Source organism: Bacillus rossius, chromosome 8, assembly GCF_032445375.1.
Source record: "Bacillus rossius redtenbacheri isolate Brsri chromosome 8, Brsri_v3, whole genome shotgun sequence".
Lineage (NCBI taxonomy): Eukaryota > Metazoa > Arthropoda > Insecta > Phasmatodea > Bacillidae > Bacillus > Bacillus rossius.
Window position 1 is genome coordinate 43,752,068 of NC_086336.1, and position 16,445 is coordinate 43,768,512.

Below are 16,445 nucleotides of genomic sequence, written 5' to 3' on the forward strand. Positions count from 1 at the left end.
CCTGGATGACCAATGCTTTGTTTCAGAGCCAGTTGCATGCATTTGATTCAAAAATGGCTTTGCAAAATAGGAAAGTTCTTCTTTTCATAGATCAGTGCTCTGCTCACAAAGCAACCATCCAGCTTCGGAACACTGATATTGTCTTCTTCCCAGCAAACTGCACGAGTGAGCTACAGCCCCTTGACTTGGGTATCATTCAGGCATTCAAGTTTTTGTACCGCAGATACCTAGTTTCAAGGGCAGTAACAATGCTTGATGTTGGAAAAGACCCTTCTTTGATGAAGATAAATCTGCTGACTGCATTGCATTTTAGTGCAAGAGCCTGGAAAGAAGTGAAAACATCAACAATTCAAAACTGCTTTGCAAAAGCTGGATTTGTGTTCCCAGAAAAGCCTTACACTCTCAGTGAAGAAGATTACAGTGACATTGAAGATTTTGAAGGACATGAGAGGGTGTTGCAGGAGAAAATATTTCAAGATTACGTGGATGTGGACAGTCAGGTGATCACTTCGGAAGTGCAATGTATAGAAGATATTGTAGAAAGCCATGTCAGTACTTCTCAACAGGATACTGACGAAGATGATGATGATGATGATGATGAAGAAGTGACAACACCCACGAGTAAAGATGCTCTTGCTGCTCTTCAAACTCTGCGAGACTACATTGGAGTATCTGCTGGTGAAAACTGTGATGGTGTTTTTGATAATTTTTATACTTTAGAGAAGCAGATCATGTGCATGAACACTCAAAGATGCAAGCAAACCAAGATTTCTGATTATTTTACAAAGAAATAGACCTAAGTTAGGCATGAAAGTTTTTGCACATAAGCCTACAAAACTTTTTTATGGTAACATTTTATCATGGCACACATTGCTTCAGTGTTGTATTCACACAATTTTATAAGTTATATGTTGTAAATTTATTTTGGTTTACATAGGCCTAATGAAGGATTTTTTAAGATATTTCGTTCACTGTGTCTTTTTTTGATGTCTCTGACTACTGAAGTAAAAGGAGTGCATTAAACCAGGTATGTTACATTTTAAAAATATGTTTCCCTCAATTTACACTTTCCTGGTATTTACACTTTTTGACTCTGTTCCCCTGAAAAGTGTAAATAAGGGGTTTCACTGTACGTCCGTTGTACGATACAACTAGTACATATTCTCGGAATTATCGTTTGAAGGCTACTTACATCACGATAATTTTTGTACGGTACTTTGGCTAACCTGTGTTGTGTTAATTTATTTCTTGAAAGCCATTTTTTCCATCATAGTGTTTTTGTCCGGTTTTTGTAGTGTCTACAAACGTGAAATTTTTTTATGTTTTTCGATAGTGTTGTGTTCTTCAGTGCCGGTTGTAGAAATGAAGCGTGAGACAGAATAATGTGTATCTGGGGGAAAAAAAACACACAAGTCTTCAGAACTTTCGACTTAAATATTCAAAAGAATGGCCATGCTTGTCGTTTGGAAATTTTTGGAACGCCACGGTTTTGTAATGTATGCACGTGTGACTTTTCGATTGCACATGGTGGAAGGGATGACTGTAGACGGCATATTGAATCAAAGAAACATGCAGAACATTTTAAAGCCGTGACGAGCAATAAATCTATATCTTAGTTTTTTCGCTACATCTGAAGAAACGAAAGTAACGAACGCAGTTATTGTTAACAAGTCCTTGTGTTTGTCTTGTTTTTTGTTTACATGACATTTCTTATCCAACCAGGATAAAAGAAGCAAATAAAAGACAGTTGTTTTAAAGTTTAACTTTGAATACTTTGAATTGAAGATTCAAAATATCCAGTAAAATTATTAATATTTCTTACATATTCCGATGATTGTATTGTTCAAATAGATTTTTTTTATTCATTAATTTGCATTGTATTCATATTTTTCTTTTTCTTTTGCATATTATTGTCCTTGTTTTATCTTGTGAGTGTGTTATAATGCCCCAGGAAAAATTTATCGTGCATGATTTACGCGTACGTTTTTCATATACCTAATTGCCATTACTGATGGGTGTGATTTGAGGTTGGCAGCTCTGGTTTTTGATCTCGCTCGTACGGCCCCCGGTTTGTACGTACACCTCGGTCGTACATACAGATTTTCAGAAACAGTGAAAAAAGAGGCATAAAATAAATAAAAAAAATTTAAAAATATGAAAAGTGTAAGAAATACGTTAAAGTTTATTATAATACAGTCGCAACCTGCAGCGTTTATAACAAATACGAGCTACATACACATTGCGTCACAGTAAAAAATAAAAATAAAAGGCCGTAAATTGATGGAAATTGACCGTCAATAGCGCGCCGTACGCGGAGAAAGGTCATTGTACTCGGTCAGCTGCTGTTACGGCGCGGCGTAGCCGCCGGCTGGCTCTCTTTGTTCGCTGAGCTGAGTATAACTCACTCTACGCTCCGCCTAGACGCATGACCTTCCATCAGCAGCCAGCAAATAGACGCGAGCTTAGCGGAAAAAAATAAAAGCTCCACCGCCCGTTTTCCAGTTTTGTCCAGTTCTAATACCAGTTTATTGGTATACGCACCAGTTTTCTCGCTGCCTTGACATGTTCAAATTTACATTCATCTTGATGTCTTGATACCAATGATTAATTATTTACAATCCCCAGAAAGAAATGGTTAGTAAATAGTCATGTACCAATAAAAAATCTAAGCAGGTCGTCAACAGGCAGTGTAGTCAATTCCAATCGGAATCTGTAGTAAAAATCCAAGAAGAAAAGCAAAAAATCGAAGTCCGAACAGCATTTATAAAAAAAGTATTCCAAAAACTAAACACCGCGCACAAAGCTCTTACTGAGAATAATAGAGCTCTAGCAAACCGTATGTATTCGGTACTGAGTAACGAGTGCGCCATCTAGTCACGAGTAACGAAACGTTACACACGGCTGTATCTTGTTACTCGCATTTTTCGTATGTTTTACGCATGCGCGCGCATATTCGATGAATTTGCGTTACAAAGAACGATGTTTTTTATTAAGTAAAGTATAATTTGGAAATTTGTCGTCAAAGTTTTTTTACTGTTTATTAAAGGTATTGTGTGTGTAGACAAAGTTTGAGATTGGAACTGAAACAACGTAAGAAAGTATTGTTTACAAATTAGAAATATGTATGTTTTTGTTTTTTATTATTGCATATTTTCACGTTTTTTTGTTCTTATCTTAAAAGAGATAATATAAAAAAGCTGCTCTAATGAGATTTAATTGTTTCTTGGTTAACAAAAACAGTTAATTATCAAATATTGTTAATTGTTTATATTCTATTTATTATTATTTACGCGACGTCATACTGTACGCGTACGCAATACGACTCGATTCGTTGCTGCAACATAACATAGCATGTTATGCGGTATCAGAAGTAACGAGTAATGTAACGTGATACGATAGTAACAAGTATTAATTGTTATAGTAACGAATACATACGGGTACACTTTTTTTCATTAATTTTATACCTCTAGAGAATAATGATAATGGCGTATTGGTGTGACGTGGTCACAAGTGGAAAAAACCTGGAGGATGGGAAAGGGAATATTTTGAAACGTGTGATTATTGGCTAGCACTGTTACTATGCGGGCGTGATTGGAAGATAACTTGGTGAGTCAAGCCAGGGATAGGGGAGGGGGAGGGGGATGCGGACAAAGAAACCCTTCATGACGTCATGTGTCGCGGACAGTCTATCTATCCAGGCGCGCGCAATGGCACGCACCTACGCAATTCAGTTACAGCGCCCGGAGTTTTTAAGCAATTTGAACAATTTTCTTTTAATTTTTTCGTATTTGGACAGATGATGCAAAGAGAGAGAGAGAGAGACACACACACACACACACACACACACACACACACACACACACACACACACACACACACACACACCACCCCCCCCCCCCCCCCCCCCCCTCCATTTTATTACTGACACCACAGAGTGTATTTTTTAATAAGATTCCCTTACAATTTACTTTCATTTTTTGGAAATTTATATTATTATTTTAATAAATCGGTGTTTTTTGATGGTTCCTGTAAACCTTTACGTTAAATCGCTGTTTTCGTTAAATCCGTGTTCGCAAAATCGGGGTTCTACTGTATTTAAAGAATGCATTTCGATGGCTGGCATCCAGATACTTTTACTGCTAGCACCATCTGTTGACAGTTGGTTGTAGCAATGTGCACGCAGCGCTTTTAAGTCCTGTACCTACGGAGATTCAAAATGTAAATAAGAATTACCATTGGTAAATATAATTACAGTGAAATCTGTGGGACATTTTGGAATATCGTGTTAAACATCGACATCAGTATCCCTGCAATTTACCGTGTTTTCTCGTATAATTGTCGCACATTTTATTCTAAAATTAAGTTTAAAAAGTAGGGGTGCGACGATTATGCGGAAAAATTTTTTTTGTTAGATGAAGTTATTCATAAAAACAAAACCCGTTCATGGAAAGTACGTTTATTTAAAAAAAGGTGGAGTATACAAGAGCACGCCAAACAATCTATATTAATAATTCCTTAAACAAAAACCTTTCTTCAACTTTAAATAGAAAAACCAAAACTCTTAACGCGAACGCAAGCCACTTGAATCTGACGTGAACTAACGTGTCATAGTACACACTTGCCACGAAAGAATGCGGGCTATCAAATGTACATATTTAACTCAGCACCTGACAGAGAGCGCGCGTTGCATCCAATCGGCGAGAAATCAATATTCGACTACGTGCGCGCGCTCTATACGGGAAGCAACATAACCAAACATGAATTATGCGCTGGCTACATTTTTATAAGCGGTACATTGCGGTAATGCAGACAATCAGATAAAGGAAATACCGTTTAAAAACGTCTGTAAAAGAAAATTTACATGTCAGACGACGTATTTCCGTTAAATAAATAAGTGGTAATGACCGAAATTAAATTTTAGATTATACCTACACCGCGGCGACGCAGACGAACAGATAAAGGAAATAATGTTTAAAAAGTTTTTATAAGAAAATTTACACGTCAAACAATTGCGTATTTTTCCGTTAATTTATTAAGTAAGTGGTAAAGACCGAATAAATATTAGATTTCTACTTTAAAATACATCGTTTTATACGGAAAAGACTCCTACACAAAGCGCTCTGCATCTACTAGCGGGACCAAAAACATCATGCGACATTTACGCGAGAAGTTTTTTTATCCCAATTTTAACAGCCTAAAATATGGTTGCGGCGATTACGTGCGTGCGACCATTATGCGATAAAACAGGGTAGTAGAATTTATTTAAACATTCTGAATGATCAGGTGTTGCCTTTCAGTCAGCTTTTACATGAGTATGTTACGATGATATTTCAAGATGTCAATAGCAAAGTTCATCGGGCTGAACACATTTGTGGTTTTATCAACACTTCCACCTTATTACATCTGGATTGGCCTGCAAAATCACCTGACTTGAACCCCATTGAAAATCTGTGGGACATTTTGGAATATTATGTTAAACATCGACATCAGTATCCCTGCAATTTAGTATAATTGCATGATCAAATCCTCAGCGAGTGGCTTAACCTAAATGCGACGTACATGGCACAACCTTGTGAATTCATTCCTAACCAAATCCAGGTGGTTATCAAATCCAGAGGTGGAGTTACACTGTATTAAATGATGCTTGTAATGATTTCTCCAGGGTGGACTAATTTTTTGTCCAGTTAGGTTATATGCTTTTTGTTATCATGAAAATCATGTAAATTTAACTTATTTTCAGAATTTGTAAGATATTTTTACTCATTAATGACAAGTAGTTGTAGCTGTGTTATTTTACATGGTATTGGTTAGTGTTAACACTTTCACTGCTGCAAGTTGTAAAGTGTGCTAAAAATTAATGGTATGTCAGAGAATGCTGTGACATAATTATTGTACACCATTCTTGTTCTACTCTCTCTCCCATGCTTGTGATGCCTCATTTCCATAGGACAAGAATCAGAGAAGACCCAGAGCATTCGCTAATCTGGAGCTCACTGGCAGCACTGTGAAGTGCGACCAGAAGCTGTACCTGGGAGGCTCCGAGACCACCCTTGCTTCCACCCGGGAGGCCAATGTAGTCCGAGCACGCTGCATGGCTAGCCGCATGCTCGGTTAGTGTAGCTACGTGTAGCAAATGGGCTTGCAGCAGAACCTAAATTTAAGTGCTTTACACTGATATTATTATTATTAGCTTTGCCTTCAGTATTTTATTATGATTTTGTAATATTTGTTTTCGTGCCCTGGTATGGGTCAATAATTCAAACTTAATTTCCTAAAAGTACTAACAATTGTTATTTCAGTTTTTTCTAGCCGTAAAAAAGATTTTTGAAGGGAAACTTCTTTACTGAGGGGACAACAATTTTCTAGAGTTACGAAATTCCGATCGTATGAGAGGAATAGTTAGGTACGTGGTGGGGGAACCGGTAGAGCAGGAGAGTGTGTCAGCAACAACGCCACTCCAACGCATATGCTAGCTGTCGAATGAGAAGACGGCAAGGGAGGGGGATAGGAACGTAGCGGAGCATGCTATATGCTAGTAGTAACGGCTGGAAGGGAAGACAGCAGGAAAGAGGTAGAAATGACGCAGCAGTGATGCTACAGAATTATCCTAACGCTTCTTGTGTTTGTCTACTCCTCATTTTTCGTAATGACTGACGATTGACGTTGCTATACTTCAATTTATTTAAAGAATTTTTAATTTTTTTTATTTATGTGGAAAAGTTTTATTGATTTGTGGATAGTTTGATTTAAAATGAAATAATCATTCTCTATCCATACCTTAAAAGAAAGAAGTTTCACTTCTGTCATGTGTGAACCTGTCATGTGTGAACTCCATGTGCTTAATTTTTTTTTGGTGGTTATGATTGTGACTGTCATGCTCGGGGCATGAGTGTGACTGATTAAATTTAAACACTCTAGCATAACTCAATTTCATGAGAATCATGTTGGTGAGATGAGATTCCGCTACTTTCGGATAACCATGTGGAAGTTATCCTAGCTTTACCTTTACTCTTTAAATGATGAACTGTAATCATGGTAAAATTTTGGAGATGAGCTGAGTCTTGGAAAACTGGAGCTGTTTTAGTTCGTTATACTTGACAAAACGAGAATAGGCTATTACGTAATATTATTTATAACTATGACGTCGTCCGGGCCTGCGGCCCCTTTGAGCCCGATATGCCACCGCCCAACCACCATCTCTATTCAAACCTCCTGCTCGTGTGTTCGTGTGTGCGTGTGTTGCTAGCCCGGCAAGAGGGCGCTTAGGTGCAGTGCGCCGCACCCCTAATAGATATTAATTATTATTGTAATCCTTTTTCTTTCCGCCCCAAAACAGTGTAACGATGGCTATGCATGTGAGTGTCTTTTAATTAATAACTTCATGATCTTTTGTATTTAATAAGTCCAAGCACGAACAAGGACGCTCCCTAGCGGATGGCGGAGGAACTAGCATGCAACTCATTTGAACCCTGTTTTATGCTTATAAGTAATTAATACAGACGGTCTGGACATGGAAGTAATTTAATAATTATTGTAAAGGGATTTATGTATTTTCTAATAGTAACCCGGGGCACGCTACAGCAAAGTGTAAAAGTAATTGTGTTCGGCGCGAAGTGGCGCCATGTTGCCATCCGCGAGCCTTAAGCTCAGCCCAGTCTCTCTCCCCCGCCGGCCGAGGGCGGACGTGTCTCCACCTTGAGGCGACCACGTGTGTGGTTCGCCTCCTCACCTAATCTAATTCGTGCCTCGGGCGTTAAAAGCTGTATCAACGTAAGATCGTGTAAGGACGTGTACCGTGAATAAAATAAAAACCAATCAACTGAGTTACGTGTTTTGTGTTCGAGGGGGGGGGGGGGGGGCACGTGGGTCCTTAACATGGTCAGTGGCGTGTGGGATGCCCTAAGAGTCCACTGCGATAATTAGGAGCATGCCCGACGCTGAGAGTGGGCCTAAGTAGGGACAGGCGACGTAAAAAGTCAGGAGGGCTAATATCTCGCCGCACACGGGCCACGTAACGCCCTGAGTTAAGAGTTTTCCAGCCGGTTCCACGTGCCCACTCACGTGGTGGCGCCCATTAATCTCGACCGATATTCTCATCTCAACACCGTACGCCCTCAACTATATAGTACAACCATGTTGTAATTTTCCTGTTTGTAACATCATATTTTTAAAGTCCTTACATTTCCCCCATTAAAACATGTATTTATTTCCTGCATGTAACATTTCATGAATAATGCATTTTCTGCTTATAATGTTTGTTTTATAAATTTCTATAAATACAATTTTTTTTTTAAAAAGGCTAAGTTTTCCAACATTTATCCTATCTTTGAAGATAAACATGTTACAAGGTTTACTTCATATTTTAATGCCATGCAAACAAAAGCTTTTGAATGAGGTTGTGTTTTTTTCTTGTTTTTTTCTCTTTCTGAATCTGCAAGCTTTTATGTATTGCTCTTGTTTTTAACAGTAGAAGCAAATTAATTTTTCTTTATTCTGACGCAGTCAGATTTGTTTTTTTCCGTAATATGTGTTTTCTTTCTGGTAATTTAAAATACTTTTAGTAAGTTGCTTGGATGCCAAACTGTTTCTTGATGTAGACACAGACACTTAGCTTCTTAATTTCTGCCATATCTTTCTTCCTCCATCAGCAGCCAACTGAGTATGTAATTCATTAAGGGTTGTTTATCTGACTTAACCCAAAAATTAGCAGACACGCACTTCTGTATAAAATATTGTTTGTTGTAAATGAACATGATAAAAGCTCATACCAGATCTATTAATACACAAAACAAGGAGGAAGGGGGGGGGGGGGGTGTAAATGAAGATGTTTCACAGTGGAGACAATATTTTTTTTAAAAAATTCTGTTTTTATTGTTGTAATGTTGCCATGATTGGGTTAGCATTCAAGGATCTGTAGGACAATGTGATTTTATAGATGAAATCACTCTCCTTCCAAGGAAATCCAGATTCAATTTCTACCTGGGTCAATTTCAGATTTTTTGTGCACAAAGCAAACATGACATGTTACCGTGGGCGAGTGTTTTCTCTGGGTGCTCATGTTTTTCACACAAATTCATTTCGGCAATGCTCCATCCTTATCTCATCGCCTCATGTCTCAATTCATTGATCGGAGGACGTGATTCTTGCATGCCGGGCAGGCCTGCTGTCCTGCTACATCGTACAGCCGGCCCCCGGGGTGGCGTACACGCCGCCGATGGACAGTCCCGTGGGCTGCTTCGTCAAGGTGCTGCTGGTGTACCTCAACTCCAAGTCGGCGCTGCAGCGCATGGTGGTGGGCCTGGTGATCATTGAGTGGGCGCGCCTGGACACGCTCACCAGCTCCTACCCGGAGGCGCTGGCGGCCCGCCTGCAGCAGTGCGTCGGCGAGTGCGTTTACTTCGACGAGCTGGCAGTGTCCTTCACGCGCTTGCTGCAGGAGGCTAACGACTTTGTCGCCATGCTCAAGCACTACAAGCTGCCCCTGGACTACGACTCCTACAGCTCGGTAAGTGCTTCTTTCCGCAAGCTTTTCACGTACTTCAACAAGTTCACGGTTCAAACAGTTTTGTTCTTAAGAGGCCACTCCAGTGTTTCAGGGGTACTACGCAACCCTTTGATTAACCTCATAAGTTTAAATGCTATTTTCATTTTGCTAATAACTAATTAACTAATATAGATTTCGAAATGATGCTTGCTTGATGTGTAAGACAACGATGTTCTTAATCAAAGCCCCTTTCTTCAAAAACGTGCATAAATAATGGTTCAAACCTAGACAATTCACTTATTCATATTAGTAAAAGATTAGTATAAAACCATAATTTATGCACGTTTTTGAAGAATGGGGCTTTGATAAAAGCATCGTTGTCTTACATATTTAGCAAGCATCATTTCGAAATATATATTAGTTAATTAGTTATAAGCAAAATGAAAATAGCATTGAATCTTATGAGGTTAACGCGGGTTGCGTAGTTCCCCTGAAACACTGGAGTGGCCTCTTAAACACTCTTGATTTGAAAGCTCTTTCTTTTTTCCGTATGGCCTCTAAACAACGTTCTAGCTCAAGGTGCGTAAGAAACTTGCATTTGTGGAGATTATGGGGCTACATATATACTTCCTTACAACTTGGGCCTGGTGACCATAGGTGCACAGATATTGTGTGTCGTTTTGGTAGAGTGAAATTTGTACTTTTATTTTCTCTTTCATTAGTCCGTGAACTGGACGAGGAATTTCAGTGAGACATGGTTATTACAAACCATTATATTGGATCAGTGTGTCATGTATTAGTCAAAATTACAGTAGAACCTCATTTTTACATATTTCAAGGGACCAGGAAAAAAATATGTAAAAATGGGGAAAAACTCAAAATGAGGAAAATGTTCAAATTTTTTTTATCATCTCACTATATGGGAAACAATAAGAAAATATATACCACACTAAATAATATGTCAGACGGTTACATTTTTATATATTAACTAGAACTTCACTATCTCACATAATTAGTGATGGGTCGAATCCCATTTTACCCGAATCCGAATCTTGAATTTGAATCCCAAACAGTACCTCGAATCCACCCCTCGAATCCGAATCCAGATCTCAAGGGTTAATTATAAAATTATTTATAAGTTAAGAGAAAAAGTTAAACATTGTGCGAAATTATTTAACCCTTTAAATTTTTATTTTAAAAAACAAGGATTTTGACACCGTCTGGATCAAGACGATTCCGTTTTTGGTCACATATGTTTCCTGCAGTGCTGAACAAACGTTCAGAGAACACTGTCACAGGTGGTGAACACAAATATTTTTTGGACAGTTTATGTAGCCTGGGTGAACACGCAGACTGAGTTTTCCATGATTCGAGGATGTTTATTTCTGGTTTAACTGTAGGATCACGTAAGAATCTGGTCACATCAATTGCTGTAGAATCCGACTTGTTGGATTTAAGGCATTCAGGCATTATCTGTGAGTACAGTGATTCATGTATCCACGGAAATCGGAAAACGAAATTCAACATCCAACGGAACAATATTTTGTAGTTACCAACTTGACATTTGTTTAAAGTCCCAAATGAAGATGAACGCTTTCCTGAAATATTTAATGGAAACTGAAAGGAACCATCTTGGCTTAAATGGTTTTAGGCCATAAGAAATATTGTCGTGCGTCTTTTAAAATTAAGCCTCATTAAAGCATAGTGATTAATATGCCCGAAGTTAAAAGTGACGGGTGTTTTCTCTAGTTTACCAATTACAATTCTTTATATTAATATTAGTTTAATTTTGTGTTGCTCAAAATGATTGGCTAACAAATTCATTGGTTGGCCATCATGTAATTCTCAGATAATACATATTTTAACGTTGGTAGTCTACACAAACCAAACTTGGTCCTAAAAAAATTCATAAATAGAACGTGTATCAGAATATTTAAAATTGAATTGCGATTAAAATAAATTGTATAATGCATTAATTTTTGTCATTCATTATTTCATTGTTATTACTACATGTGCGACCGTAACTTGTGATGAAAGTCGGTATTATTGTTGTATTACTAAGTAACAGAATTCTCGGTAAAGTTATTAAAAAAAACAAGATTCATATTACTAGTCTAGATCCTAAATGTGCTTTATTTTATTTTTTAGCATATCCTGAGAATACATCTGTGATTTATGCCTTATTTAATGCCAATGTAGCGACAATGCATCCATGAATATAAAGTAAGTTTCCCAAATCAGTACATGCTTCATAACTTTTTTTATATAATAACAAATTAAAAGTACAAAACAGTAGAACCTCGTTACTCCGTGATGCGCTAATTCGGGAATCTGATAATCTGGTACGATTTAAAAGAGCAGGAAAAAAAAGAGAAGTAAAAATACTAAAAATGTCAGCGCTTGAAATTAACGTCGCACGGGCCCCCGGCATACACTGCAAGCCATCGCGTGGGCCGCCAAACTCTGCAACGCTGTTTGTACCGACCCTTTGTGTCGCCCCTTTTCAGCTGTCACCGTTGTCACACTTTAAACTTGAGGGGGATGTCCTGACTTCTGCTTCCCGTCTCCCTTTGTTTGTTTCCACCCGCCAACCCACGGCAGGCGCCTGGCGAGTGACATGTCTGGCTGGCATTTGGGTTGTAGGGGGAGGGGGGGGGAGTGGAGGGGGCCTACCCAAAATTGATGTGTGCAAGGTCAACACGATCTTATCTTTCTCTCTTCGGCTGTTGTAAATGACCGTGAACTAATGGCTAGGCAGTGCTGTATTTTTTTAAGCCGAGACACTAATTCGAAGACGGGGCCGGCCCTTACCGCCTTACCGTTAACGGATTATCCGGGTTTATTATTTTTTTTACAGGATTTCAATTATCCGGGCATTGGTGGGTCCCAATTAACACGAATAATGGGGAGTTTACTATTTTTTATTCATCTGCTGCCAAAGGCGCAGTAAGCCTCGGGAGATGTTATGTCACATGACCTTGGCCTTAACCCAGCTGCACGCCGGTGTCTGAGAAGCTTGACAAGATCTTCCGGACTTTTAATCGCTAGTCCGTGAAATTTGGTAATCCGTGATTATCTCGGTCCCGACCATCACGTATAACAGGCCAAGTAAATTGTAAGCATTTAAGTTTTTAAAGTACTACATTTACATCAATATTTTTTCTCGAATCCCGAATCTTTTCCCTCGAATTTCGAATATTTTGAATACTAGAGATTCGGTGGGATTCGAGGATTCGAGGATTTTACCGGCCCATCCCTACACATAATTAAAATTATAAATATATCCAATATCCCCGTTCTTCATTATTGCCGAAAGTTAAACATGAAATTTGCTGTTCTTGTGTAAGAGATGAGAATGTTGAAGCATCTTGATATAGCCACTTGGTGCTGAAATTTTGGAACACAATTGATTTTTGAAATTTGTATTTAATTATGTGTTAAAGTTTTATTAATTTTAGATTTTTTGAGAAATAATGCTATAAAACGATAGCTACCACCATCAATATAATTGTTTAGGTTGAGGAATAGAAGTTAAATTGCCATTGCAAATTGCATTGTTTGGATATTCATTGCAGCCATTTGACTTTTCAGAATGTTTCTAATGTGATAAAATGAACATCGCCGAATATGCACAAAGACGCCATATTTATAGGAAACTCGTACGTTGCTTATAACGTATTTTAATAATGGAACAGTAATCCGCTCTTTTGTGTATTTAAAATGTGAGTTTTCACCTTTATTTTCATGCATAATACATTTAAGATTAATGGGGAACGCTAAGAAAAGTACTTATTAATTTTCATGTTTGTCACCATACGTTTGGTTCATGGCCATATGGTGTACAATAGCATGTGGCACAAAAAAAAAGTAAGTTGTTTACAATGGCGAACAAAACTGTGGTGACCATACACTCATGCAGTAACGCTTTATAATTAAACTTCACGCTATTCATTTTGAGAATTTATTGTTTTCTCTAAATTTTCCTATGCTTTGCCACGAAATACAGTACGTACTAATTCTACATAAACAGTGGGAAATGCTTTTGCACAAGGCGGGAAAAGAATGCATTATTACTTATTACGTTATTAGTATAGGGAAATTGACAGTGCATGTAAAAAAAATACGTTAATCACGGGAATTCGTATATCGCGGGTACGTAAAAATGAGGTTCTACTGTACATTTGTTTTGGAGAAATAAGTATCACGGAACATTGAAGTTTCATATCGGTTGAGTAATATGCTATCTGTTTTAATGAACACATAAAATAAAAAATAAAATCCAATTGCACCGAGATATCCTGTTTTAAAAATGTAATTGGCCTTGAAAATGAAACCATAAAATCTTGTAACTGCCTGTGACGCGCTCATGTTCTTCAGCTCACTTGTCGACGCGCAGGTGCTGACGTTCGACCAGATCCAGCAGCTGAGCGGCCCGGTGGCCCAGAAGCTGCTGGCCACCAACAAGATCAAGCCGAAGGCTGCCGACACACTCGAGGAACGCAGGAAGGCCATACAGAACGCCGTGTCGCAGACCAGTTCCGACCACCTCCTGCTGAACATCTCGTACGTATCTGGGGTGCTGCCTCTGCAGAGCTTCCGGTCCCTTTCAGGGACGTGTCGAGTCGCGTGAAACCAGTTTTTGAATTGAACTACAGACCGTCTCACGCTTCGATTGCAGTACACGGCTTGTGGCACGTGCTGCTGCCAAATCTCAAAACACAGTATGAATTTCAGGAAATGTGTTTCTTTGGAATTTTGATTACACAAGAAGCATTTCAAGAACTCATGTGGTAATTTGTAGTATTTTATTCTATCACACATTGGTAGGAGTTCATTAGGCCTGTGTGAAAATAATTTTTTTTGGATAGAATCGAATACAAATATCGAATTTGAATAGTAAGAATGAAAATTAATATCCCTCTAAAATTTTTTCCACTTTGTCGAACCAAACTTCTGGAATTTTAGACAAATAATACTAAGGTGAAAGGTTGGTTAGGTTGTCAGCTACAATAATTATGTTGAAAATATTTGTTAAATTATTTATATTATGAAATATTTTTTTTTTTTTAAATTATTCTTCTAACCTAAACTAATCTTAACCTAACCAACGAACTATCATTTCAGTCCAATTTGCTTTATTTTCCACAACCTGCTACTCTGCACATTGATCCAGAAAATTTTTGCAATTTCATACCATGAAATCCATTGCAATCTATTTCATGAAAAACATTAATCTTTTTTATAGTGCTTTATTCTCAAATTAGTGATTAAATGTGCTTGTATATACATATTTTAACCCTAATTATTCATAAGTTTTAATTGTTAATGGCAGCCAGGTAATTTGTATTTTATTTCAACATTTTGTAAATACAATTTCTGCTAATTTAATCTGGAATCTTAAACCATTATTTACATTTATCATTCATATTTTTGAGTTGCGTCTGTTTTGTCATAGATGCATACAGCGAGTAAGTTGCTATTGTATATAAATGTTACTTAACCTGTTTTGTTGTTTGAAGGTTAGATTTATGTATTAATTTTGTTTACTTACAAATTAAGTTATGGTTGGACAAACCATGTGCAGTAATGGTTAAAAAAAAAATTAAGAAAACAGAAGGAATATCTCATATCACGAAAACTCAAAATTCTGTATCAGGGATGCAAAAAGGTCGACTTAGCTAAAAGATTTAAGCTGGGTTGCAGAGTCATGACTTGAAGCAAAGTTAAGTATATCTCCATTTGATTAAACTGCAAAGTTTTTGCCCTTAACATCCCGAATGCAACGCTATTAACTATACAACTATGTATTTATTTTTGTAGCACACATCACTTCTTAGTTTTGAATTCACCTTGTTATAGACACCTCACTATAACAAACACACCCAAAATCAGTCCCTTCAGGTTTGTTACACTCAGGTTTTACTGTAAACCATTTTGGTAATATTACTAAGAGTTTGTTAAAATAAACTTCAGTTGCACTATATACGTATAGAAGAGTAATTTTATACTGAGTGCTCGTAAATGTTGAATTAATTGAATCATTCAAACTGTACATTATTTCAGTGTGAAAGAGAAGCGAAATCTGAATACCAATTTTAAGATTTTGAATGACATTTAACAGGAAAAAAAAGCAAATTCGTGACATAGTGTTATAGAATTTACACACCAGCCTGTTTTCAAGGTATTTAAAAACATGCTAAATTATATGCAATAATTAATCGTAATGTGTTCATGTTTTAAAAATTCTTCATTAATTATTCTAGCTTTTACACAATTTTTGGTTTTATAATTTGTGCTTTTTATTTAAAAACAGTGGCCGTTGGTTAACTTGCTAAATATTTCCTTCATTGTTCTTACTTAGTGAGAATATTACAAAGTTGTGTGAATGGAATTTTTCTTAATGCAGCCAAATATTTAAGTAGACTGTGATTTTAATGGAAAATAATGTCTTCGTACGCCCCTAGTATTTAGTAATCAATAATAGAAGTATTTTAAACTGTTACTTAGTATAAAACATCTTGTATGAATTTTAAATGTAATACAGTGTCTTTAAAATGAGAAATACTTTTTTATGTAATAGGATTCTATTGTATTGATGTATTTGCTATTCCCTTGCTTGTGCGGACAAACAGCATGTCATGGTCAAGAAGGAATTGCATTGCAGGACTCAGGCTGCGCTGGCGGGTGCTGTAACCACAATTAAATGCCTTCCAGAGAAGTTGAACCCTGTTGTGAAGCCTCTGATGGAATCTATCAAGCGAGAGGAGAACGAACAACTGCAAGTATGTACTTGAGTGGTCAAATATATTTGTTTTGTTATTAATGTAATTAATAAAAACCAATGCTCATTTGCGTGGCTTTTTTTATGTGCTGTTAGATTCTCTCTTTTCTGATTGTAATTCATCACAAACCATTTGGATATACACACTAAATGAGTTCATATTTATTATTATGTGTTAGT

At 37.3% G+C, this 16,445-nt stretch overlaps 1 protein-coding gene across 1 annotated transcript in view; it reads left to right on the forward strand.

Moving 5' to 3' along the window:
- The window catches only part of LOC134534811 (TATA-binding protein-associated factor 172), a 98,959-nt gene that overhangs the window by 25,850 nt on the left and 56,664 nt on the right, over positions 1 to 16,445 (forward strand). The window contains exons 12-15 of the mRNA XM_063373407.1: positions 5,948 to 6,110; positions 9,159 to 9,505; positions 13,881 to 14,047; positions 16,149 to 16,266. Of these exons, the coding sequence (XP_063229477.1) occupies positions 5,948 to 6,110; positions 9,159 to 9,505; positions 13,881 to 14,047; positions 16,149 to 16,266 (795 nt within the window). The remainder of the gene's footprint in view (positions 1 to 5,947; positions 6,111 to 9,158; positions 9,506 to 13,880; positions 14,048 to 16,148; positions 16,267 to 16,445) is intronic.